We start from the raw sequence: 24,682 nt of genomic DNA on the forward strand, positions 1-24,682 counted from the left end.
AGTTGCTCTTGGTTTATTTGCCCAGCTTAGTGGGCAAGCGCATGTGCTAGGCCATTTTTAAGCTCCAGTGCTACGCTTTGAAAACAGCATTGAGCGATTATTTTCCTGTGCGTGAATGCTGTGCAGAGATTCTGCAGGCGTGTAGCAATTGCTGTAGCAAAAGCTACATGCCTGCTGTAGCATTGCCTGCGATACTGGTCAAATTGCCTGTAGCATTTACATGCGATACTGGTCAAAGTTCCCACTTCACGCTGATATACCCTCCTCATCCGGATAGTGCATACTTCGGATAGAGCACACTTTTATCCAGAGAAGAGGGTCCGCTGTAATGGGCACGGACTACACAGCCACGACCACCACCACCCACCCGATGGAGACGGTGGAGCTGGGCTCGAGGTCGGAGGAGTCCTCGCGGGGCCTCCGGGGCCTCTTGGCGGGGGGCGGGGGCGTGCCCCCTCGGCCCCGCGCTGGCGGCGGGGGCGGAGGGGAGGCGGACGAGGAGAGACGACGACAGCTCCTCCATGGGCGTCGGCAGGCTCCCCACGCCGCCACCACTGCTCGGAGCTGCGGGGTCAGGCTCGCCGAGGACGACCTGCGCGGACCCATGCGTCTGTGGCCCTCTTCTCTAATTCCCACCGGAAAGCTCACTGTGAATGAAGGGTGCTTCGGTGTGAGCCTGCAATGGCGTTGCTGCTCTCCCCGCCCCCTCACCATCCACCACTCCTGCCCATTTCTGTTGACAGCAGATACGCATGACGCAGTGCTACACTCAGACCCCTGCAACGGCCTCCGTCATACGAAGAAACCCACACCTGATAAGGTAGTGCTCGGGCATCAAGCGTGTCAGTGTCAGTGCAATGCCAGACGTTGCACCTTCCGACCGCGCAACGTCCAACTGAGTGGCCCCTGCACGGCACTGTTTGTGCAACTGTTTCTACAGTGACCCCCTACTGCGTGCCCCTGCTGCAGTAGGAAACACCCTTGCAAACACTTCTTTAAGCCCCACAAAGGGCACGAGTGTGCAATGTATACCAGCCTGGTCATATGCCGAAAATGGGCCCCCATTAAAGGGACACTAAGCGCTGCATATTTTGTTTCAACTGAAAGATTATACATTCCATAGCTCTCCCGACTTCTGTTCAATGAGCAACGATGCGTTGTTTGCTGAGCAAACAAAGCCGCCATTTCCCTCACCCGCTTCCCTCTCACTTTTTTCGCGACGTAGCCATTGCGTCACCACAAAACAAGGGCAAGGACCCGGTGCGGTCTAGAGCGCAAACGCTGGCATCAGTAGCTTTTACGTCTCCAAGCCATGGCTGACAAGAGCAACGTTTTTCTGGCCAAGGCGGCTGGCTTGAACTTGTATGATTTTTTCACCAAAAGAATGATAAATGCAGTTAGATGCTCGAGTGAACACCTACTCCGGCATCCCAGATCCCATCAAACTGGCTGTGAGCATGGAGGGCTGCGGTGAAGCCATTTTTGAAAAAAAAAAACACGGGCCATTTTGAATATCAAGCACAGTGTCCTGGGCTCCTGGCTGGCACTGTTGAGGATGGCGCCTTCACTTCACCTCGTCTGGTGATCACAGCCATCTCGTATTACCTTCTCTCGCACGGTGTGAACCTAGTGTGAAATAAACTCTCTCCCGCAGCAGCTGTGTCGAGTGGTCGTCGTTGCACGCGCTCCCCCTGGCTCAACCATAACAAGAACAGAACAACGCATGTTATCAGCGGCAGCTCAAGGCCAACGGGAAAGCACAAGGGCGAATCAGTCAGCTAACCACTTGCAGTGAGTTCACTTCACGGGCGATTATGTTCGAACCGGGCGCGCGTTAAATGAGCCACGAAGACAAAACACAAGTTTGGTTCATTCAAGAGACGGCCTCGTTAGAATCATACTGACACCAGTTTTAATGCAAACTTCGTTCAAATAAGCTATATAATTAGGAAAAAAGGGAATGGCGATGCGACCCACTTGCTCATTTCCCGCAACTGAACCTATGATGTCATTCGAGCCTGCTCTGCGATTGGCGGAGGCCGGCAAAAGCAAACGAAAATTAGGCCGAGCTTATAAGCTTGCAGAACGACCTGTTTGTGCTTAAATTTAGGGCACACTCTTTTTAAAGCAACAAGAATGGTGGGACAAACAGTGGAAGTTACGAAAGCACATGTAAACATATGCTGCATACTGCTATTGGTGCTGCGCGCCCCTATGCTTGGTTTAGCTGCACAGCACCGCAGGGCTTTGGGGTTGCCTCAGACAACACTGGCCGATTGACGCAAGCAAACGGTGTCTTATGTGAACATATTTGCCGAGCGAGCACTGTTTCACGAAACGATTATTTTCTCCCAGAACAAAAACAAGCCAGGTTTAAATACAGTCAAAAACAAACCAAAGGCAGAAAACGCTTGCCGCGGTATGGTGGCACCATCTAGGTTGCAGTAGAATACCTCGACGCAGTACTGCCGTACAGGGTAGGACACCCTTTGAACGGTCCCCGTGCCGCTGCAGCTGCAATTGGGTCAACGTGCTCAACGCATTGTTCTTTTCATTTCCCACGAGAACCAGCAACGCGAAACACGTAAGATGATTCAAACTTCGGCAGTAAACTGCGTTGCAGCGATAATTTTAGCGCGGTTTTGATGCAGTGACTTGCTTCGGCGGCGCCAGCGTATACGTGTCTCTACCCTGTACGGCGGATGCGTGAATGAAGGTACTCTAGGCTGAAGAGCAATCGGTTCCTGTGATGTCATTGCAGACCACGAAAACACACGATTTAGCAGGAAAATCAAAATTTGAACTTAAATTGAATAGTTTCTCAGTGAATAAAGCATCGTTTGTATCCGGACGATCGCTGGGGGCACTATAAAACACGAAATCTTTCGAATAAAACAAACTTGTATTTTGTCTTCATGGCTCCTTAAAGGGGTATTCACACGACGGGCTCCTAGGAGTGCACGCCACGTGACCCCTACGTCCCGGTTTCTCTCCGGTGCACCACTCCGATCGGAGGTCGGAGGTTTTTGCTCACAAGCTACAAACGATCCGACGCTTCGCGGCAGAGGTGGCAGGATTTCGTCTGCTCGTCGGGCAGCTAGTTGCGACTCAAGATCTAGAGCGGTTTGCAGGCACTCTATTTTTTTTTTGCTTCTTATTACACTGAACGTAAAAATGCGCCGCACACACGACAGGCGCACTGAGCGAGCCGCGTATACCACCAGCACGGTCGCTGGGGCGAGCGGTGGCTGCGGCTGCAAAGTGGCGCAGGCAGCTCGAGCGAAAGCTTGTTATCGCTCCCCAAGGCGCAAACAAAGCTGCGCATAACGAGAAAGGGGTAATAATGTAATGGGAAATTTCATTAGAAATCGTCACCTGCGCCACTTGCGAGAGTGGCAATCAAATATTCGTCACACTGTTAAGCCCAACATCTGTATGTGGGCCCGTAGGCGGACCGGCCAGCTGCTCCTAGCGCGCGTATCCACACCCACTGCCTCGCGCGTCACGCGCTGTTCTCTACCCGCGGCAGCACCTGCATCGCGCCCCACGGTCAATTTTTGGGCGGCTGACAAGATCAGTACGTAGGGGCTTTAGCAGAAATTGCCGTCGTAGCGGAATCGGCGGTGCTACGGCAGCTATGCTTTAGAGATAAGCGACTGCAAACAGTGATGTCCGTCCAACAGTCGCATCCTCCGTGTGAGCGAAGGAGCTGGCCGAGCGAAAGTCCGCCTGCGGTGACGTCACGACCTCCCTTGGATTTCTCCGCTGAAAGGCTCCGTCGTGTGAATACCACTTTACCGATAGCAACATTTGAAATAAAGTGTTACTCCTCCTCCTCACCTGCGCACAGAGAACAGGAGATTAGAATTACCTCCAGTGCATCTTGTTCGTTTTGCCGCTTGTAATGAAGAGAGACTTCAGCTGCTTCCTGCCGGGTATATTGCTTACAGAAACTCTGGCGCTGACCATCGTAAGCTATTGACTGCGCTAATTGCGCACGAATGCTTCTCGAAAAAGAAACTGAAAGCATGATGGCTGACTGAATAGTGGGGGATGCAGCTGACCTCGCAGTGTATAAAAGGTGTAGTCTCTGATTTTTAGATACGATGAGCTGATGGAAAGTTTCTTTTTTTTTTTACATTTATTTCACGCGCCCAACCACTTCGGAACTGTTTATTTCAGGAAACTGTCAACAGATGCTTCTCCAATGAGCTCGTTTCCTGCCTGCTAAACAACTTCTACCGTATTTATTCGATTATAACGCGGTCACGATTGTAAGGCGAGAGTGCTGTTTGGAGGGTAAAAAAAATCACCATATATAGATACTGAGCCTCAAATAGAAGGCGGGGTATGACTTTGAGACTATGGATGTTGGAAACAACCTCACCTTGATATTCGAATAAATATGGTAGTTGCGAGATTGGTGTATTTAGATTCTCAGAGCTGTAGTCTGTTGATACAAGCCTACTTGTTTCCACCCTTCAGTGTCCCCTGAACGCATCACTTCCCTCCTCCACCCAACCAGTTTTTTTCCTCCTCCCCATGTAGGAAATGCCCACTGTACACGACCCTTTGCACAATTAGACCCAGGAACTGAGGTTACCAATACTGAATTTTTCAGCCACAATGTAATGCTTCACTCTGGATGTAAAACATCCGAAATGAAATAGTAGGCATAAATGTGCGCCCTTTATGAACACCATGCCCAAGCATTTTATGCAGTGTGCTTGAGCGTCCGAGTGTCTGCAGTGCAGATGCTCCACGCATAGTGCCGACACTTTCCTCTGTACAAATGGCGATTTCTGCTTCCAAAGCGAATACTACTTTGCTTCTCAAACAGAGGACTGGTTGGAAAAGCGCCCCTGTACTTCGTACAGATGGCTAACCAGTGAAGCTGTCACACGCGGCCAGTGCTCACCCCCGTGTTTCGCTGCCTGCAATGCATAGCTCCTCGTTACGGGAGTTGGTAGACGCGAGGCTTTTTTCACGCATGCGCTTGGGGTGGGAGCCAGGGCATTCAGCACTATTATCGCGACGGCCCACATAGGAAGAGGTGCAGGCGTGGTCCTCATTCCCCCCCCCAGCTGTACTCACCGCCGAGATGGTGGGGGGGAAGGCGTCAGGCTCTCCTCGGGAGGAGGGGCAATCTGCAACACAGGGAGGGAGGGAGGGAGGAGGGGCGTCACAAAAGCCTCCAGTAGCCACCTCTGACTGACCTCTGAGGGTCAGTCTGACAAGACCCACACACCTGCTCCCCGCTGCCGAAAATGCAGCCTCTCAAACGGGAGACTCTGAACGCTTCTTCAATCAACTGCACTTTCAGATAATTAAGGATGGAGCCCCAATGTACCCGGCCACCTTTGCTGGGCCCACTGTGAAACCACACACAACAAAGGAGAACGCAGTGTCGCAACTGCCGAGCGAGAGTGATCAGATAGCACGAGAGCATTCTTTCCAGGGCCGTATACCATACGCATGCTTGTCTTGGAGGTCCTAGAGTTTCTTGTTAAGTGCCCCATGCGTGCCTACGAAGCACATTGTGTCATGCATTATGGCTGGACGGTTTTCAGGGGGATTCGTAAGGCCCTTCGTGCCCCTCTGGTTGTCTCGTCATCTGTTACAAACCCCCAACAGAGGCTGGGGAGGTTGCGAGAGCGCGTCCGACTCGCCTTTCCCGTGCAGATCTTGCAGTTGAGGTCGAAGAGGTGCGACCGGTGGCCGTCCGTGGTGTCCCTGCCCGACCGCTCGGCCGCCGCCTCCAGTGCGGCCGCCGTGCTGCCGCTGGAGCTGACCACGCTGGGGACGCGTGGCACCACCGGGGGGGCCTCGGGGTGCTCGGGCAGGGCCTTCTCCTCCGCCTTCTGCCACCACACGGGAGAGAAGAGGGCGCTCGCACTTTCACCAAGACGCCAGAGGGGAGGCTTCACGTTACAAAAGAGACCACTGCCACCACTTCTCTGGCACAACCCCTTGTGCATGTGCGGAACACCGGCTGGCTGGGCTATCACAGCTGGCAGAGTGCACGCAGCGAGCTACTGCATGGATCACAGCTCAAGCAATAATGGTGGGCAGTGCGGAGCGATGGCAAACACTGGCTGCAGATCACTTTGAAATGGGTAGGCCACACATCCCAACAACTGTCGGAACGACGATGGAGGAATGTGAAGCCTTTTCTTATCGGGACGGTTTCCTGCGCTACAAGTGTGCTAGTCTCTTTACCGATACAGGCGTTCCAGGACTACCCCCCAGCGTTCAGCCATCACCATCATCATCGTCAGACGGAGGGGTGAATTTTCCATTTACTTCTGCACATCCGTGCACCCATCTCCAAATCCAGACTGCTCCAACCGTGCCAGAATGGTGCAACTGGTAGACGCCGGCTTCATAACGCACATGACCCAGGTTTGACGCCGACCACGGGAAGCAGTAAATTTTTCTTCACTTCACCCACAATCATCATCGGATGAAGTTGGGCTTCCTGCACTGCATTTCGGGTGGAATACAGAGGACATCAGTGACAGGCTGAAATCTTTGCTCTAAAACACCACCTTCACGTCAAAGCTTCGCTGGTCAAGGGGGACTCACCTGGTCACATTTCTACGGGACTTGCTAATTCACGACCCACGGGCTGAAAACCGATCGTGCACCATCACGGAGAAAAGTTTTACACGTCCATGAAAATGTTCCTAACGGCCTAGTTTGCTTGTATGAGAAATATGTAACTTTTTAACCGAAATAAAAATCAAACAAGGAACACATTTTAGTTTGCTAGTTTTCACTGCATGGTGCTAGCTGTGTGGTAAGCGAGACTTTTGTCTCCTTATTTCAGTACAGAGATAATGTATTTCTAAAAGAAGCAAACTAGGCCGTTAGGAACATTTTCACGGACATGTAAAACTTTTCTTCGTGTTGGTGCACGATCGGTTTTCAGCCCGTGGGTCGTGAATTAGCAAGTCCCTTAGAAATGTGACCAGGTGAGTCCCCCTTCACCATCTGTACAAAGTGCACACGGGTACATTTTTTATTTTCTGCAATACTGTTCGTGCCAATGATACCTACGGCTGCGATAACTAGAGACCGGGTTTTAGGCGAATGCCTGTTTTGTTCCTTGCACTCCTATCAGCCCTTTTTGATATACGTGCATGAATTGTTTTGCTTTCCTCTTATTTGTGATGCTTTTTCTCTTATGCCGTTACGTGTTTTCACTGTATGCTGCTGAAAACTTGAATGCGTAATAATGTACTTCACTCAAGGGGGGGGAGGCATGAGCTAGTCAAGTTGTTCGTACAGCATTTTTTCCTTGGCTCCCTTATCTCGAAGGACAGAAAATAAAGGTATTATTAGTGTTACTATTAAATAGAGGTTAAGAAGGGCTATTGTGGAGTTTTTATATGCCTATAAATGCCTATTTTGGTGTCTGTGCCTAAAAGTCTTTTAATGCCTATTTTCAAAATCAGCGGATAAATGAACACAATTTAGCCTCAAATATCATTTATTTTCGAGTGTAGCTTGAGATGGTTATTTGCTCATTATAGCCATTGTTTCCTTACAGCTCGTCTCGTTATAACGACGCTTAAGGGGGGACACTCCTCTTAAAACTATTTCTTTTAATTTTTAAGTAAACTCTGTGAAACTTGTCAGTCTTGCTGCTTTTCCCGCACTGATTTCAAATATGGAATTATTTTTTTTGTTGGTCAATTAGGTCCCGAGATAATTAGAGGTAATTAATCATTTTTGGAGGAACAATAGACAAAACTGTGTTGGTAAGAAAACTGTAGTCTTTACATTTTCCAACACTATGAACCCTGGTGAGTGCAATAAGACAATCAGTTTTTTTATGCATCGCTTGGAACTAATTTTACAGCTCATTAAACTTCAGTGTTTGAGGTTGGCACTCAAAATGGCTCCTTGCCAGTGTTGCCAGCAAGGTTTAATTAGCTGTAATGCCAGCAAGGTTTAATTAGCTGTAAAATTAGTTCCAAGCGATGCATAAAAAAACTGATTGTCTTATTGCACTCACCAGGGTTCATAGTGTTGGAAAATGTAAAGATTACAGTTTTCTGACCAACACAGTTTTGTCTATTGTTCCTCCAAAAATGATTAATTACCTCTAATTATCTCGGGACCTAATTGACCAACAAAAAAAATAATTCTATATTTGAAATCAGTGCGGGAAAAGCAGCAAGACTGACAAGTTTCACAAAGTTTACTCAAAAATTAAAAAAGTTTTTTTAAGAGCAGTGTCCCCCCTTAACTGTAGTGTGATACCTCTTACAGTGCAGATTTCTGTGGATCCTGCGAAATGCGTTATAGCCTGTATTCAATGGCTAGGCATGCATATAGGCAACCACGTCAGCGTGCCGTCACTGGTTACGTCGGGCTCCACGGGATGGCGGTACTTGTCCGTGCTAAGCGCATGATATGAGTTGGACATTCCAAGCTCTAGCCTGCCGAACGGAAAGTAATGCCTCGGCTCCAATGTGACTGTGATTAACAACAACTCTGTCGACACCACCATTGAGAATCAGGTTGAAACGGAGCAGACGACGCACGCCGGTGTTGTTTTTTTCTTCTGCGTGCGGCTGCAGTGGCACAAGACGTGCCATGTCCGTGGCGCTTCGGCCATGTCTGTGGCCATTTCGGTGTTGCCGAGCAAAGAAATTGACAGCTAAACTTTTTAAAGAATACCACCTATAAGCGGCCTGCCCTGTAAATAAGGCGAGCGCCACCGTTTGCCCTAAATGCTGTTCACTAAGCATAACCGCCCTTGCTGCTTTCACTCTTCAAGTGAGACACATTCATGTAGGTGCCTCAGTGCGTGCACACAGTGCACTGGTTGATGCATGGGCCCAGACGTTTCCCAGCTGTCGCCCCCGATTACCGGCACCTAGGACAGACTCCCGAGTTGGCCAGGGCCACGCACAGCCCTCGCTACTCCTGCTCTGCGGACGGGCGCACCCACCTCCGAGTGGCCCGGCCCTGAAGAAACCCGCAGGCCCCCTGGCTCCCCGACTGACCTCGAGCAGGCGGAGGTTGTCGTCGTCGATTTCCACCTCGCCCTTGTGGGTCTTCTTGAGGAGCGCGTGCGAGGACACGTTCTGGGCCGCCTCCATCTGCTCCTTCTTGATCATCTCGATCGCCTGGCAGGGGGGGAGGAAACACCGCTCAAGCCTATATGCACGCACGCTCTCCGTCCGACTGGAACGGCAACGAGCGTCCGCGGGGAAATGGAAAGCAGAAGTAGTGCAAGTGGGCTCACGACAGCCAGCCACCTCAGCGGGAGGAAGCCTCCCCCCATTGGCAAGCCACAAAGGGGACGGTCTAAAGGGACACTGAAGGCAGCCAGCAAGTTGGCTCCAAACAAAAGTATGACCTTCCCATAGCCACTTCAGCATTGATTCGGTGCCTAGACGGGCCTTAATTGCTGAGAAATCGCTAGTCAGACGTGACGGAAACAGTGGCTGCAGCCGTTGTTTGCGTCGTGATAAACCGGAAGCAAACAAGGCAGCGGTAATGTATGGCAGTACGGAACATTGTATAGAACGCAATGCTGCCCCGTATGGAGTGGTTTGGCCAGTTTCAGAAATCCCACGTCCTTTGCAGCACTGGGCCACTAGGCACTATGTTCTATCATGGGACCCGTGGTCAGTATTGACGCTTGGTTGAAGAACAAACATACTGTCCTTTCGAGGCCTCACGAATGTTGGCGTCAAACCAACAACTTGTACGTAGCTCGCACACTTCTTCAAAGAGCAGTGCCACCACTTAAGGATGGACGAGTAGCGCCATCCAGCAGCAGCCAGAAAGACGTTGCACGCGCCACCCCTTTCGGAGGAGGTTGCATGGTATAGCCAGTGACAGAGGCACCTGTCTTCACACTTTCGCTATTTTCTATGCATAAGAGTGGCATACTTGTGTTCTTGGCAAGAGCAACTTGCATTTTGACTTCAGTGTCCCTTGAACACGCTGCCGTCCTTTTTTCCATTTGCCTTCAACTCTCCCTGCCTGAAGTTTGAGTGAATTAATGTAACCCCATGCACTGCTATCATACCCCCGCACTTTGAATGGCGTCAGCTGGCTGGTCACTCACTGGCCCACTCCTCCTTCACCTGTCGTATCCCCGTATTATGTAAACATACATTTAGGGGTGTGCAAATATTCAAATACGAATCGAATAGTACCTCCACGAATAAGTCAATTCGCAAATCAAATATCTGCTATTTGATTTTTCGAATAGTCGACTGGATTTTCTGTATGTTCCCGGGAGGCTCTGCAAAAGCAAGAATTGTCGGCACACACTAACGCACTGCTGCTACACACCGTTTGCTTGGAAAGTCTAATCCAAACCGCGCTTTTGACGAGTGCGCTCGTACATTTCATCCCTCAGCACAGAGTAATTTGCGAGTGCGTCGATAAGATCTTTCCTTCGTGCCGTCGCCTACGACTCTGGCAGCCATTTTGAATTTTGCGAGTTAACATGTTAGGGCAGCTTCCGGTAAAGCGATCGCTGCCGCTTTTGTTGTTTTTTGACAGCAAACTCTGTCAGCTTCAAATCAAAAGAGGTTCTGGCTTCTTTCAATGCACTTGGTGTATGCTTATTTTTGCTTTTTCTCGTCTTTTTAGACCACAAGGGATAACGCAGGCTTGTGCGCGGCGACTGTAGTGCGAGTGTTCCTTCCGGAACGTATCGTTGACGTCACAAATGGTCCACTGCACCTTCGTTTTCTGGGGACGCCAATCAATCTACACGGACCAACTCCGGTTTTGTCTTCAGTGTCCGTTTCGAAGACCGCTCGAGCAAGTTTTCCACGTGATCCTAGTCTGGGATGGGGAAGCACAGCACTATGAAATATTGTCCATCCTGTTGCCTTCTCTTGGCAACAAGCACGGCGCAGGGCGCCACTGCCCACTCCTTCGTGCAACATAATGTACATAGACACACAGCTGTAGGCCCGGCAGCCCACATGGTTGCTCCGTGGCAGCCTCCTGCGTGGCATACAAGCTGCACAACTGCCCACACTGTCCCCTGCTGGGGAGACATACGGAGCGAGTGTAACCTGCACCCTTTGAGTCACTCTGCCAGGGCCAGCCCCATGAGCAGGGTGGGGGGAGAGAGAGGCAGAGAGAGAGAGAGAGGGGGGCCCTCCTCCATCCACGCACGTGCTTGTTCTCCTGCTCGCGCCAGCGGGCCAGCTCCTTGGAGGCGAGCTCCTCGGGGGTCATGCGCACGAGCCGGTCGGGGGCGATCTTCCCCCGGAGGACCTTGCGGAAGAGCCCCTGGTTGCGGCTGTCCTTGATGTTGAACACCAGGCTGCGGTACTTGGACTTGTAGCGGGAGCCCGTGTCCCCCCGGAAGCACTTGAAGAGCTCCTCCTCGATGCGCACCGCCATGCGCCGCACCTCGTCCGCCGACGCCGGCACGTCGGGGGCCTCCTTGCACCTGGCAAGGGGGGGAAAGGAGGTGAGGAGGGGCGTACCCTCTTGGTGGAGAGGGAGAGAGAGGGAGAGAGGCTTGCCTGGTGTGCAGGGCGTCCCTGAGCATCTTGCGCACATTCAGCCGGACAGGCTCGATGGACGGGGCCTCGGGCTTCTTGGCCTCTGCAGTGCACCCAAAGGGTCCCCTCATAAGCACAACCACTGCCTCCCGTGTCTAGGAATGCCACTAACAATTCATCGGCACAGGGCTGCTGCACATTCAACCTTCGCTAGCCACGCTCCTTGAAGCTCTCACCCCGATGGCCGTCTGCCACAAATTACATTCCGTTTCTCTAGCAAGGGCAACTCTTTGACCAAGAGCTTTCTGCGGAGGGGAGAATGTTTGATTACCACACAGATCCACACGAACTGCAAGCATTACTGAGGCCTCATTACAAGAACACAACCACGTTTTCGAGGACATTTTTTACATTAAATACCACTAAAATCAAGGTTCAATTCAAGTATACACTTTTCTATTTTATGTATAATTTTCCATGTACAAAGTAGACCATCTATAATGCTATAATCTTTAGTGCCATTTATAGTGCGCGACTGAATATAACACAGGTTTTCCTGGCCACAGGTAGGCCTCGCATAGAACTTATAATGCGGTTCGACCTATCGACCGGTGCAGCTGGACCACCGCTTTAGGGTCGCAAAAAAGGAAGAAAAAAGATGGACTCAGCCTCCCAACAAAGCCCGCGCTCTCTTCTCCCCTGTAACTAAAAAAAAAAAAAGGCACCTTTTAGTTTCCGTGTTCTTCCATTTTGCACCCGCGTGATAACCACAACTGCCCTTTCTCTCGGCACAGCTCTGAACATGGCGAGCCCTCGGCATCGCAAACACAACGCGGCGGATGGAAAAAATTAATCCGGCGTGAGATCTTATCAAGTATTCTCGCGCGCATAAGCTGGGCTGCTTCCCTCTCTGCAGCATCCGTTCTTCTCGATGCTAAGAAACGCTGACCTCTAAAACATAAACACAAAGTACACGTCAAAGTCATGCTCGCAGTTTTAAGACCATGCAGCAGAGTCTGATGGTCTAAAGTAAAAGAAAAAAAGGAAGGGGAAAAAAAAAAAAAAGAAGGGGGGGGGGGGGGGTACCTTTGTTTTTATGGGGGGACGTGGCTTTCAAAATCAACTTTTTTATTTCTTTGTGGATTTTGATGAAAATTGGCACAGCAACTGGAAATGCTTCTGTGATAACACCATAAAAATTTCAAACTAATATTTTGATAACTTTTTTATGTATTAAATTTTCTTTCTGTTCCGCTTGTACTGAGCTTGAGCGGCTTATAAAACATGGTAGAAAACTTGTTCGAAGTGCTTTGCATTCCCAAATGAATGGACGAGGTCGTGACAGTTTTAGAATTTTTTTTTTACAACACAATGGTTTTTAGTTTTCATTTTTTTAGAGGTTAATGTGCAATAGGCATGTTGAATGTGAACAATTATTTGAATAAAAAAATCACAAAAAACAAATTTGGAAAACCAAGAGTGTCACGACCTGAACTGTTCATCAAGGAATGTAATGCAAGAAACGGAATCAAAATAGACCCAGCGGTCACAAAGAAATCCCTGGTACAAGCGACACAGGTGGCAAAAAAAACTGTTTCGAGAAAACGGCTTCCGAAGTTGCAACATAGGTTTCACTTATCAAAAGTGGTCACGGTTGTAGCCTTTCATGTCCTTTTGAACATGGGGCTTCTGGAATGCCTTGCCTTGAAATTGGAGTGCCTTTTACAGCCTTTCTCTTTCCAGAAAACATCATTTTCAGCTCCTCTGTGAAGAATACACACCCCACTTTGCAGACCAAACGAAGGGGGAGATGGGTTTCAATGGGCTTTCAATGCAAAGTAGGTTAGCTGGTTGGCTGTATCGCACTGAACAGCCTCCTTTTGCAGTGTTTTCACCATGGCAACAAGTTAAGCATTTTTTTTACTTAAATTTGAACATTTTTGGCTTTTTTTATGTTTTATCATCTTGCCTGGCACAGCAACTTAGTACTCATACGTGCAGGTATTCATTGCCAAAAGTTTGCATACCACAAGGATGAAAATGAGCTACTTTGAAGCTTGGTAGAGTATTCTGCATAACTCCCAACTTCAATGCAAGAGCATATTTTTTTACTACTTTTGACATTCAAGGCATCCAATATTTCTCGCAGCAAAGCCAGTATGCCCTAAGCAATGGTATCAATTTCACTAAAAAATCACTGTTAAATGCTGCGACAGTAACGTACATTTTTAATGCAGAGAACATATTTTTATTCCTATATTACTAACTCAAACCTGTTTGCATGAAAATTACAAGTGCACGGGAAACGTTGCGCAAGAAAGGCGATATGGCTCGCGCGCATCGCAGCGCACGCTTACCGCGACATATCGAACTTTGATTATACCTTATATGGCTGGTCAGGTCGCTTTTAAGGGGGGAGGCTGGTCTTAGACAAAACTTTTTTATTTTTCAAGCTATTGAGATGAAAACTTCCAAACAGTTGTATTTCAGCATTCTGATTTCAAATATCAATTTAGATTTAGGATATCGCAAGTAGTTCTAATTTCATGCAGATTTCATTGTTAAAAGCCTATCCCCAATTTAAAAAAAAATCTGCTTTAATGATGCTTCTAAACTGCACTTCATTGCATTGCTTAGCCACCAGGGAGTGCAATAAAAGTATTCCCATGCTTCTAGCCTTCCTACAACCGATTGTATGAGGGTTCAAACTTCGTTGTTTGAACAAACTTCGTTGTTATGAGGACGAAGTTTGTTCAAACTTTGTTGTTTGAACCCTCATACAATTGGTTGTAGGAAGGCTAGAAGCATGGGAATACTTTTATTGCACTCCCTGGTTGCTAAGCAATGCAATGAAGTGCAGTTTAGAAGCATCATTAAAGCAGATTTTTTTTAAAATTGGGGATAGGCTTTTAACAATGAAATCTGCATGAAATTAGAACTACTTGTGATATCCAAAATCTAAATTGATATTTGAAATCAGAATGCTGAAATACATCTGTTTGGAAGTTTTCATCTCAATAGCTTGAAAAATAAAAAAGTTTGTCTAAGACCAGCCTCCCCCCTTAAGATTAAATCTAACGTCGCAGGCATTAATTACAACTACTGGCGTTCAATCGTAACCGGTTTCCCAGTCATGTGCTGCTCCAATGCGCGTCGGCTATGCCGTGCGCGCCGCAGCGTTTGACGCGTCGACCGTTTCTTTCTCAAGGCTAGCGAGCCCACAGTCAAAACACAGCAATAACTAAGCGTTTAAACATCGCAAACCCGACTAAAAGTTCACTTCACGAACCGCTATCGCAAGCGCGCACACCGCGTCACCCTCCGGGGTCTGGCGACGGTAGAGCCACGCGCACCACGAAGTGTTCGATGACCTCCTCCTTTCGAGCCACACAACTTCCCGTAATCTGGCTCGTTATCTCCGGCATTCCCACCGCGATAACGTCCGTGTTGAATACCATAGATTGAACAGAAACTCGGTCGAGCGAAGCGGCGAAAATGAACTCAAACCGCTCGCTACGCAGCTCAGTCGGCCGCCATCTTGCGTTGCGCTCGTGACATCCAATCAGGAGGGTCGTTGTTCTGCGCCCCGACGGAGGACCAATAGCGCTTCAGCATCTACTTCTAGCTTCGTTTGTGCGTCGTTTCTTTTCTGCCGTTTGTGCGTTTGTGAATGAACGAAGATAAAAGAGACGAGCGGAACCGGAAAGACGATCGCTCGGCCGATCTAACCATATCAAAATGGCCGCGCCCGGTGGCACCGTTGCGGAGATAGAGCGCTCCGAAAATTGCCGTTTTTTCGCCCTTTTGCGCTGATAGTTTGTCACCGCGCCTGAAAAAAGTATTTTTTTATGCCACTTTGCGACGCTCTTCAGCCTAAAAACTTTGCAGACGCATAGAATAGGAAACATAGAAGCCGAATATGCGGGTTTCAAAAAAACGATGTTTTGGTCATTTTTCCGAAGTTGAAAGCCGCGTCCCCCCTTGAATGGCATTCATTTGAGTGATGATAAACAAAGAATGATTGGAAGGTAGCTTGCAATATGGTTGTATTCATGCATGTTTTGTATATAGTGCGGTACCGCTTATAGCGCAAATTTCTGCAATGTCCACAACATATGTTACAAGTGGTCTACACTGCACAATGTAAACCTATGTTTTTTTTCTTTTTTTCGCAGTGCCCTTGAAACGTGTTTTGTGCAAATTTTGTGGCAACTTTTCTGTCCAGGGGTGAGACAGCTGAATCAGAGTTGGGAGAAATTTTTGCAGCAGCGAAATCTCTATTTTGGAGCAGAAGAATCTCGATTTGGAGCAGAACAACGACACTTATTATGTCACGTTAGGAGCCTAAAAAATCAAATTTTTTGCAACTCATGGGGGAGAAGTGTCCTTTTGAAGAACGCACATAACACTGAAACAGCCTTTCAATAAAGTTTTTCCTACCAGAGTATCACAAGGTACGAATGCACTACCTTTTCACAAACCATTTTTAATTAGGTTCAATGCACAGATAGCGTGGAGCACCGCTCAGAATATCGAATTGAAAAACTAAGCAATTGTAAGGCATTTTTATTATCATGCGAATGCCGAAATTATTATTTTTGTATTCCCCAACGGGGCTTTACGCACAAGTGTAGAGCCACGGCAAAAGTTGCGCAAAGCGAGGTGACAGTCGTTGCACCCCCCCAGCCCTCCCATTTCAATCCCCAAGGTGCACGTTCACTACGATCGTAATTTGAGTAACGTTGGTATGTTTAGCGACCTCCCTCTTGGCACTAAATTTCACTTCATATAGATGAACCATTATTACTAGTGTGCAATAATAGCCCGTCCTGCTATCGGACACTGCTTGAACATTTTACGTCCATGTAGCCTGCACCACCACTTCTACAATGTCGATCATCCCATTCCCGCCTCTCGCAAGCTCGCTGTCAAAGGCAGCCATAGCTCAGCGTTGGTATAACACCGCAATGAGTGCGAAATTTCACTTCAAGCACGCACCGTGCCTCACACTCAAGGCCGAAATACGTCAAATTCACGGGCATCCCTTTGTTTTCTGATGAACTCCCGTCTTTCGAGTCGCGCAACTTCTCGCAACAGATCAAACGACTAGATGTTAACCCAGCCACCCCCATAACCAAAACCACACCCCCATAACCAAAACCACGGTAGAAATCGGCGAAGGGCCCTCTGCCTGAAGAACCACGAACAACTGCTTCGCCTGGTGACCATGTTTTCCAATCTTAAAATTATGCCATCAGTAAGCATTTTTCTCCCACTGAAACTGACGGGAGAGCTAAAATCCTTGGCTCTCAGACTGTTTAGGAGCACTTTGGCGCAATTTCTGCAACTTTCAAGCTTTTGCAGCAGCCTGGCGCAGGAGAACAAATTTGTATCAAAACTGTGCAATATGCGCAGCTGTCTAACACATGATTGTCTGAAAGCACACGTTTTGACTGCATCCTTACTTGGATCTCATGCCTACCTCACCTCTGCAGACATGCAGACAGCGTGTCACTTCATGCAGGACAGCAAGCACAACCCACAATGCTATTCTCTTGGTCCTCGTTTCCTACCTGAATTGGAGCATAGGGTAGTCGCATTTTCAGCAGTGAACTTTGAAGCGCTAGAAAACTACAAATGCTTGCGTTATTAGAAAAGGTGGTTTAATATTCTAACATTGCGCTCCTTGTTTTGTGGCAAACAGCCTTTATGTTTTACTGCACTGTTTTTCTTTCTTTTTCAAGCATGATGATGATTGGTGCAAGGCCAGCTAGGGCAAAGAGTGCCAAAGACAAATTTATTTAATGATGCAGCCGTAAATGAAATACCAAATTATATCAGTAAAAACAAAAGTGAAGCGAACTAAAATCCAATTAAGATGGGCAATTCACTCGATCAGATCAGATGTAAAAAGAAAAGATGAACAAAACTGCCGACAGTGGTGAGGGTGCAGCGGCGCGAGACGGGCACTCACCCGGGGCCGCTTCGGCAGTGCCCCCCGTGCCCTCTGCCGGAGCGCTGTTGGCGGTGGTGCTGGTGGTGCTGGTGGCCACCGCCGTGGTGCTGGCTGCCGATGCAGTGGTCGGCTGTGCCTGGGCGCTGGCCGGCTGCTTGGCCGGCTTGGCAGGTGTTTGGTGGCCTGCTGGCTTGGCCGGCTGCTGCTGCTGCTGGTGGTGGTGGGGTGCGGTGGCCGCCGTGGCCTTGGGAGTCCCCTGCTGGGAGGAGGGCCTGGAGGCGGCGGGGGCTGCGGGGGTGCGTGCGGGGGTGCGTGCCACGGCCAGCTCGTAGGTGGGGTTGCGCACCAGCCAGTTGGTGAGGTTCTCGGGCGTGGGCGTCTGCACGCCGGCCACCAGCTTGCCCGAGCTGCGCTCCGTGAACATCAGCCGCCGCTCCCCGTCCAGCTTGGCCGCCTGTGCAAGAACAGCAGTGGATCTCAGGGGGCACACATAGCAAGCACAGTGCCGTTGTGCATGAGGTGAGGGGAGCTGCGCCCCTAAGCTTATTGGGGGGGGGGGGGGGGAGTGACGTGAAGGCTGGGCAAACAGCGTACCCAGCTATTTCTTGCTTCGGCTAAGCTAAGTTTATGCCTGGTCATGCTTGGGGACCAGGCCAAGTTTCCACGCGGTGTCGTCATTGGCTCCCCAAACAGCCAAGAACACTCCCCTATGCACAATGTATGCGAGCTCGTAACTCTGGCTCTTCTGCAACTTGCTGACATTTCGCATCACTGGCGCGATATTCGGGATTGGACCGAAGTCGTTGCATCCGTTCTCGAGTAGAGGCGTGGCAGCTTCTGGGCCTCTTCTCCTGTCGCCCCAGCTCTCCCTTGGTCGGAAAACCGGCTGTTGCACCTCACGTGGATTTGCAAACTTGCCGCTCAAAGTTCTCCGTGACTGGCAGGCCCCGGTTATTTTGTCCACAGGCTTTCCCATTTCTCCCAGAGTGGGCCACATTAGCATGCTCCAGAACTGGCGGCAACTCGCTTCGCAAGCTTGGTGTCTGTAGCGCGACCTTTTCTTCGCAGCCACTTGAGGCGCGAACGCACGTAAACTGGCGAGTGGAAGGGGACGCGAGAGATCACACCCCGCATGCTGGCCAGAGTGTTCTCAAAGGTCGGGCGGCCCCATTGCATGTGATGATGCCCCCGCTTGGTGAGGTTTACTTGCACACGCTTGCCGGCTCAATGCCAGCTTCAGCAGCATCGCTGTTAAAAGTGTGACCAGAAGCCCAGGCCACACTACAGCAGCAGCAGAAGAAAAGTCAGTTGTGACTACTCTCGGCTCACAATAACGCCACCTCCACTCCGAGTCTTGATGGTGACAACACTGAGGAACAATGATGCAGGAACGCCAATTTGGGATGAAAAATTTGGGATCCACAAGCAATACGACGTGGAGACTTCACATGAAACAATTTACATTGACAATCGGTGTGCTTGTGCTGAGCTATGAATGCTGCACAAACAGTGCTGCATACAAAGCGCAGTCCAATGCCCGCCAGTATCTGTGGGTATGCAACACTTAGACTTAGAGTAGGGGCACACACTCCTCATGGTTTACCTGCCTAATGCTGGCAGTCAAAGTACCTGCCCGGCGGACTCATTGGCTGCTTGGTGCCTTCCCCAGGATGTACCAAGCTTACAAAGCAGTGCCCAATACACCGGTGTGGGCATGCACCAGCACAGCCTTAACTCATCATCACCATCACCAGCCTATCTACGCCCACTGCAGGGCAAAGGCCTCTCCTGTAGATCTCCAATTGCCTCCGTCCTGTGCCAACTGCGACCAATTTATCCCCGCAAACTTCTTGATCTCATCTGCCCATCTAACTTTCTGCCGCCCCCTGCCCCGCTTGCCTTCTCTGGGGATCCACTGTGTTACCCTCAATGACCAACAGTTATCTTGCCTTTGCATTACATGCCCTGCCCACGTCCATTTCTTCTTCTTAATTTCTACTAATATATCCTTAACACGCGTTTGTTCCCTCATCCACTCTGCTCTCTTCTTGTCCCTTAATGTTACGCCTATCATCTTCCGCTCCATTGCCCGCTGAGTCATTCTCAATTCAAGTCGAACCCTCTTAGTGAGCCTCCAAGTTTCTTCCCTGTAGGTGAGTACCGGTAAGATGCAGATGTCATACAGTTTCTTCTCTGCCATTCATTATCTGAGAGTGCCTGCCGAATGCACTCTATGCAGGCTTAACTATCTGCTTTCAAGTCTCACGATATGGACCAGTACGTGCAGCACAATGCATAACGGGCACTGGTTGACGTCCCGTGCTTAGGCGTACCGCTAGGTAACCTGCCTTATGATGTTCCAAGCAACAACACTTGCTGTATGTCGAGCTGGGGGCACTGGTTCACGATGTCGGGCACTCAAGTGTGACACAAGGCCTCGAGTCAGACTCATGCTTGCTAGCAACTGGTGACCACTCTCCCTCTCCTTTGCACAAGCAAGGCATAAATAGAAAAATATGACAGGCCTCACGAGAGACATCAGGAAAAACTGGTAAAAGTAGGCTTAGGCATCATTCACACAGCCGTTTTTCACCCCGTCACGTCACCGTCTTCCGTCACGGGCGACGGTTTCTCGGGCGATTTTTCGCTGAAGACGGTGCGACAGCGACAGGAAGACGAGCTATGCGTTTCCGTTTCGTCAACGCGACGGTACCATGCCCCACGGTAAACCAGCCAACCAGAAAACTTATTTTTGCATCACAGCAATTATAGTCACCTTGTATCGCATATATCACATTTTTTTTTTTTACTTTTCAGATTAAGCACGCTCAACTCGAGGCTAAACTGACCACTCGGCAAACGACCCTGTACTCTGACGGAGAGCTCCAGGTCTCCAGTACGGACACTACTCCATTATGTCTTCGTTGTTGTGATGGAGAAGGTGACGGCTGTGTGAATGAGGGCTTACAGTGCTTTTGCACTCAGAAAAATAAGCCTCGTTTTCTACAGTAACTCCCCTCGGCACGCACCTTGATGGTCTGGGTGGCGTCGTGGACGTACTTGGCGATGCAGTTGCGGCCGCAGTACAGGCCCACACACTCGGCCCGCTGCTTGCACACCAGGCACTCACGCACCACTGGCCGCGGAGGGGCGCTGACCGGGCTGGACGCCGGCACCTGCACGCGAAGAGGAGGAGAATGCCTGTACAACACTGCCCGTAGGGTCCGCTAAAAATGCCCACAGAGCCACTGACCCACTGCTCTTGCTCGCTAGCCTGTGTACTGTCCGCCAAGCAGCCCCGCTCTACAAAAACCACAGTGGAATCTCAGTGCTACGAATCTCGAGGGGCGGCAAAATATTCGCATCACCCAAAAAGTCGCATCACCAGGAAACCAGGGAAAAAGAAAAGTTTTTCGCACGTTCGAACGCAGTGCACTCGCGACAAGCCGTGGCAACGTGGCGGCGGCTCCTGCCAAGAAGTGGTCAGTCAAGGTAGGTAGAGTGACTGCGTCTAGCTTTTTGGTAAAACGCAGGTCAAGGCGTAAACTATAAACTGCTCATGCAAGAAAGAAGCTAATAATGTGGGCAGAAACTGCACTATAAAATGTCACCCGCAACAAAGTATCTGCCGCTGAGGTGACCCAGCCAGCTGCTGCGAGTGTTTTGAAATTGCCACCGTTAGACGGGCGTCTCCCCAATAGCGAAAATCGCGAGGCTCCTCCCGCTGCCGCAAGTGGCAACCGAGGCCGAAACTGCTGCCAGGGTGCCAGGCTGAATCGTCAACACAGGCATCAAAAGAACACGCGCGTGCGCCCATTGCCGACATGCATGAATGTCGTGCAAAAACGAGCTATGCGGTTTCACGCACAAGCGGCACAGGCAACACGGCAAGGCGACGACAGGTCAGCTTGAGTGAAGAATGAGGAGAAGGCAAAATGGCAAGAGTGTTCACCATCAGAAGCGAGAAAGAACGCCTGACTGCCGCCCCAGCCCCGGTTTATTGAAAAAGTATAATACAAAATGGAAGCCAGAGACACCCGAGCTGCAGCCAGTGGGAATGAAAGGGACAGCAAGGAGAGAATGTAGTGGGAGATGAAAGAGGCGAGGGAGAAAGAACAGGCGTAGAGAGGGTGAAACGTTGTTCACCAGCAGCGCATCTCCTACTGCTATTGTAAACACCCCACGAGGAGGAATACCGTCGGCAAGGGAGGACTAACGCTTTTGTGCCTGTGCACAACCAAAACTCCGGCTTCCCGTGTTTGTATCACCCGCACCAAAGTGATAAGTGTGTACAGATTATGTACAATGCCTATTGGTTGGGGAGTTCGCAAGGTGACGGTCCTACACCTCTTTGTTTAAAGCCTCCCGGACGCCTAGTTTCTCTGATGAACCCTGGAAGGCGCACACTGGTGGACACGGTTCAGACGTCCCCACTGTGGCCACTGGAAAGCAGCTCAACGCTGGTGGAACCAACCACGTCCTCATCCTCCTTTGGCATTCTTTGCACATGCCCAGTGCAAGCAATGGTTCACCTTTGAAACTGCTAAGCAGCTCGTTCTGTGCACCAACCAGGCCACATGGCACACACCCTGAATGCACTCGAAAAAGTTACCCTGTGCCTACAGTCAGTGCACATTTTCTGAACAGCCTGGCATGCTAAGCTCTCTCCCCTGCGATTCTGCAGCCCATCCCCAGCACCCTGCTGGCCTCCTTCCTCAGCTGCGATACTCACACAAACCACCAACCACCCACACAGCATATCAGAAATGTTCAGCAGGGCAAATGTGCTGCAAACACTGCATTTAACTTCTTTCATGCCGGCCACAGCTTTGATCATCCATCTAGCTATGAGGAAAACTGAAGAAAACCAAAGACAACAGTGGAGCCCGGACAACATTTTGCTTGAACAAAAGGTCACCATATTTCAAAGCATTTCTGAAGCTAGCCCCCATGCCAAAGAGTGCTGTTTGTTTGTTTAGAAATTAGCGGAGGAAAGAACCCAGGGCTCCCTGTTTTTTTAGGACTGCCACATTCCAAAGAAAAAAGGTGGGGGTTGGGGTAGGGGACATGGTATACAGAAGGTTGAATTTGTATTGGAAAAAATAAATAAATAAATAAAATAAAGCCAAGGTCTCTTGACGTGCAATGCAATTTATTGTAGCGCTTTCCTCGGACAGCCTCTCTCCCCCCGGCCTGTGTGGCAGGAGTTGCCAGGTACTTTCGTGCCACCTTGGCCAGCGCTGGGTGAAGCCTCCCCCAGTCCAGAGGGTTTTCAGACCGTGGGAGCTCAGGGGCACCCACGTAGTCTGCCACAGCTCATGCAGTGACCTGCTGTATTTGATAGATTTTATTTTCTGCATTCTAAGCAGATACTGAGAAAAATATAAATGGAGAAGTGATGGACCCACTTAGATTAGAAGGCTTACTTACGTATGAGCGCAATTAGTAGTCGCCAAAATAGAACAGCGACACACAGTTGGCTCTGGAGATTTTAGCACTACCTAGAAGCTCTGCTAAAAAGAGTATTGTAGCCACTGGTACGCACAGCCGTGGCCAACAAAAGAGCATATTATAGGCCGCCATTTTGAACAGTGTTGTGCCAATTCCATATAGAATTGGCAATACAAATGCATTGGATTGGTGCCGCTAAGTCGACAGCAATGTCGTGTCAGTGCTGCCTCTGAGCGGAAAGCGTGATGGTGGCTGAGAGCTGGGGGAAAGTATAGGAAAGGCAACAACTTGGCACTGCTGACAGATATGTCCGCGTTGGCGGAATCTTGCGATGACATCTTGGAAGGCTTGACTGAAAAGGTGGGCTTTCGTCAGTCTACTGGAGAGCGCCGTCAAATTGAAAAATATTGAATATCTGCATTCGGATCAAATTGAATATCAAATAGAGAGCTATTCGGTCGAATATTCGACAACGCTGAATATTCGCCCATCCCCTTTGAAAAGCAACTGCACCTACTTTGTCCACTAAAAGCTTTTGTTTGCACCTGAATCCAGCGAACAAAGGTTAAAAAAGTATGCAATGCGCAGCTTGCCGACATATATTTATCGTCGCAGTTGCTGAATTGACGCCTATGAAACACAAAAAAACATAATCACAGCACGATGGCCAAAAAACTGGCCAATGACAACTGGTTTTAAGTACGGACAAGCAACCGGGAAGAAGAAGAAGAAGAAGAAAAACAACTCACTTCGGCTGGTCAAAAACCACGCAGGTGGCAACCTTACTATTGTTTTCCTTTCCCTCCTCACTTGCCAACAACATCATAGATCACAAGCAATGCAATTCATGATGTGCATTACCTGCTGAATTTCTAAGACCCCAAAACTCTGAAGGTGCCGCTCCTGTCAAGTGACAGACTGTTCCCTGAGAGCACAAAATCATCAATAGAACTTTGGGCAATCAACAGGGGGTGGTGTTTTTTCCCCCTTTACTCCTGTAGCAAGTCATCGATCAAAGCCCAGGCAGCACAGCCTGCACCCCTGCCCCCTACTCACGGGTTCCTCGGCCGCCTTGGCCGTCGGGTGTGGCTTGGCCGGGTGTGCCTTGGCTGTCGGGTGGGGCTTGGCTGGGTGGCCCTTGGCGGCGTGGTGGTGGGCCTTCTCCTCAGAGGGCACCCGGTGGAGCTCCTTCTTGGCTGCGGCCGGCCCTGCTGGGGACACCCCCAGTGTGGAAAAGGGGAACGTCCATTCGCATTGCTGCCTCCATCTCACTGTGCCATAGCCCCCATCACCGTTGAGCCACGCTACCCCTTTTTTACATTACTGACACACCTTGCAATACTGAATTGTGAAGGAAAATTTGACGCCCACCTCAATGCAGCCGTATGGCTACAAAGGAAAGCTGCACAGCGTTCTCAGAAACTTGGCAGCTGGAGAAAAATTCGCCCTGGTCCAGGATTTGAACCCGGGACCACCGCCTAACCGGAGCAGTTGCTCTACCAACAGAGCTAACCAAGAGGCTAGTCATTTGTAGCATGAGAGCGAATTGATCGACAACTGGAAGTGATGGACAGGGGTTAATCGATCAGATTTGGGGGAAATCCCCAAGGCGCAGCAAGTTTCTGTGAACGAAAAAAAAAAAAAAAAAGGAAACTTCACAGAAATTTATCGCAGCAAGTTTTGCAGAAACTGACTCCACCTTGGGGATTTCCGCTAAATCCGATCGTCTCGTGCTACAAACGACTAGCCTCCTGGTTCGCTCTGTTGGTAGAGCAACTGC

The 24,682-nt window shown here is 49.7% G+C and overlaps 1 protein-coding gene across 1 annotated transcript in view; it reads right to left on the reverse strand.

Annotated features, from left to right (window-relative positions):
- The window catches only part of LOC144175693 (uncharacterized), a 101,344-nt gene that overhangs the window by 29,702 nt on the left and 46,960 nt on the right, over window positions 1-24,682 (reverse strand). Inside the window, exons 11-19 of the mRNA XM_077704732.1 lie at window positions 23,959-24,113; window positions 20,481-20,627; window positions 17,470-17,905; window positions 11,517-11,598; window positions 11,161-11,440; window positions 9,018-9,140; window positions 5,670-5,861; window positions 5,095-5,147; window positions 346-592 (exon numbers count right to left, since the gene is read on the reverse strand). Coding sequence (XP_077560858.1) covers window positions 346-592; window positions 5,095-5,147; window positions 5,670-5,861; window positions 9,018-9,140; window positions 11,161-11,440; window positions 11,517-11,598; window positions 17,470-17,905; window positions 20,481-20,627; window positions 23,959-24,113 — 1,715 coding nt within the window. The remainder of the gene's footprint in view (window positions 1-345; window positions 593-5,094; window positions 5,148-5,669; window positions 5,862-9,017; window positions 9,141-11,160; window positions 11,441-11,516; window positions 11,599-17,469; window positions 17,906-20,480; window positions 20,628-23,958; window positions 24,114-24,682) is intronic.

Source organism: Haemaphysalis longicornis, unplaced genomic scaffold, assembly GCF_048455015.1.
Source record: "Haemaphysalis longicornis isolate Haplotype H1 unplaced genomic scaffold, Haemaphysalis longicornis Haplotype H1 scaffold_3, whole genome shotgun sequence".
In the NCBI taxonomy this organism is placed as follows: Eukaryota; Metazoa; Arthropoda; class Arachnida; order Ixodida; family Ixodidae; genus Haemaphysalis; species Haemaphysalis longicornis.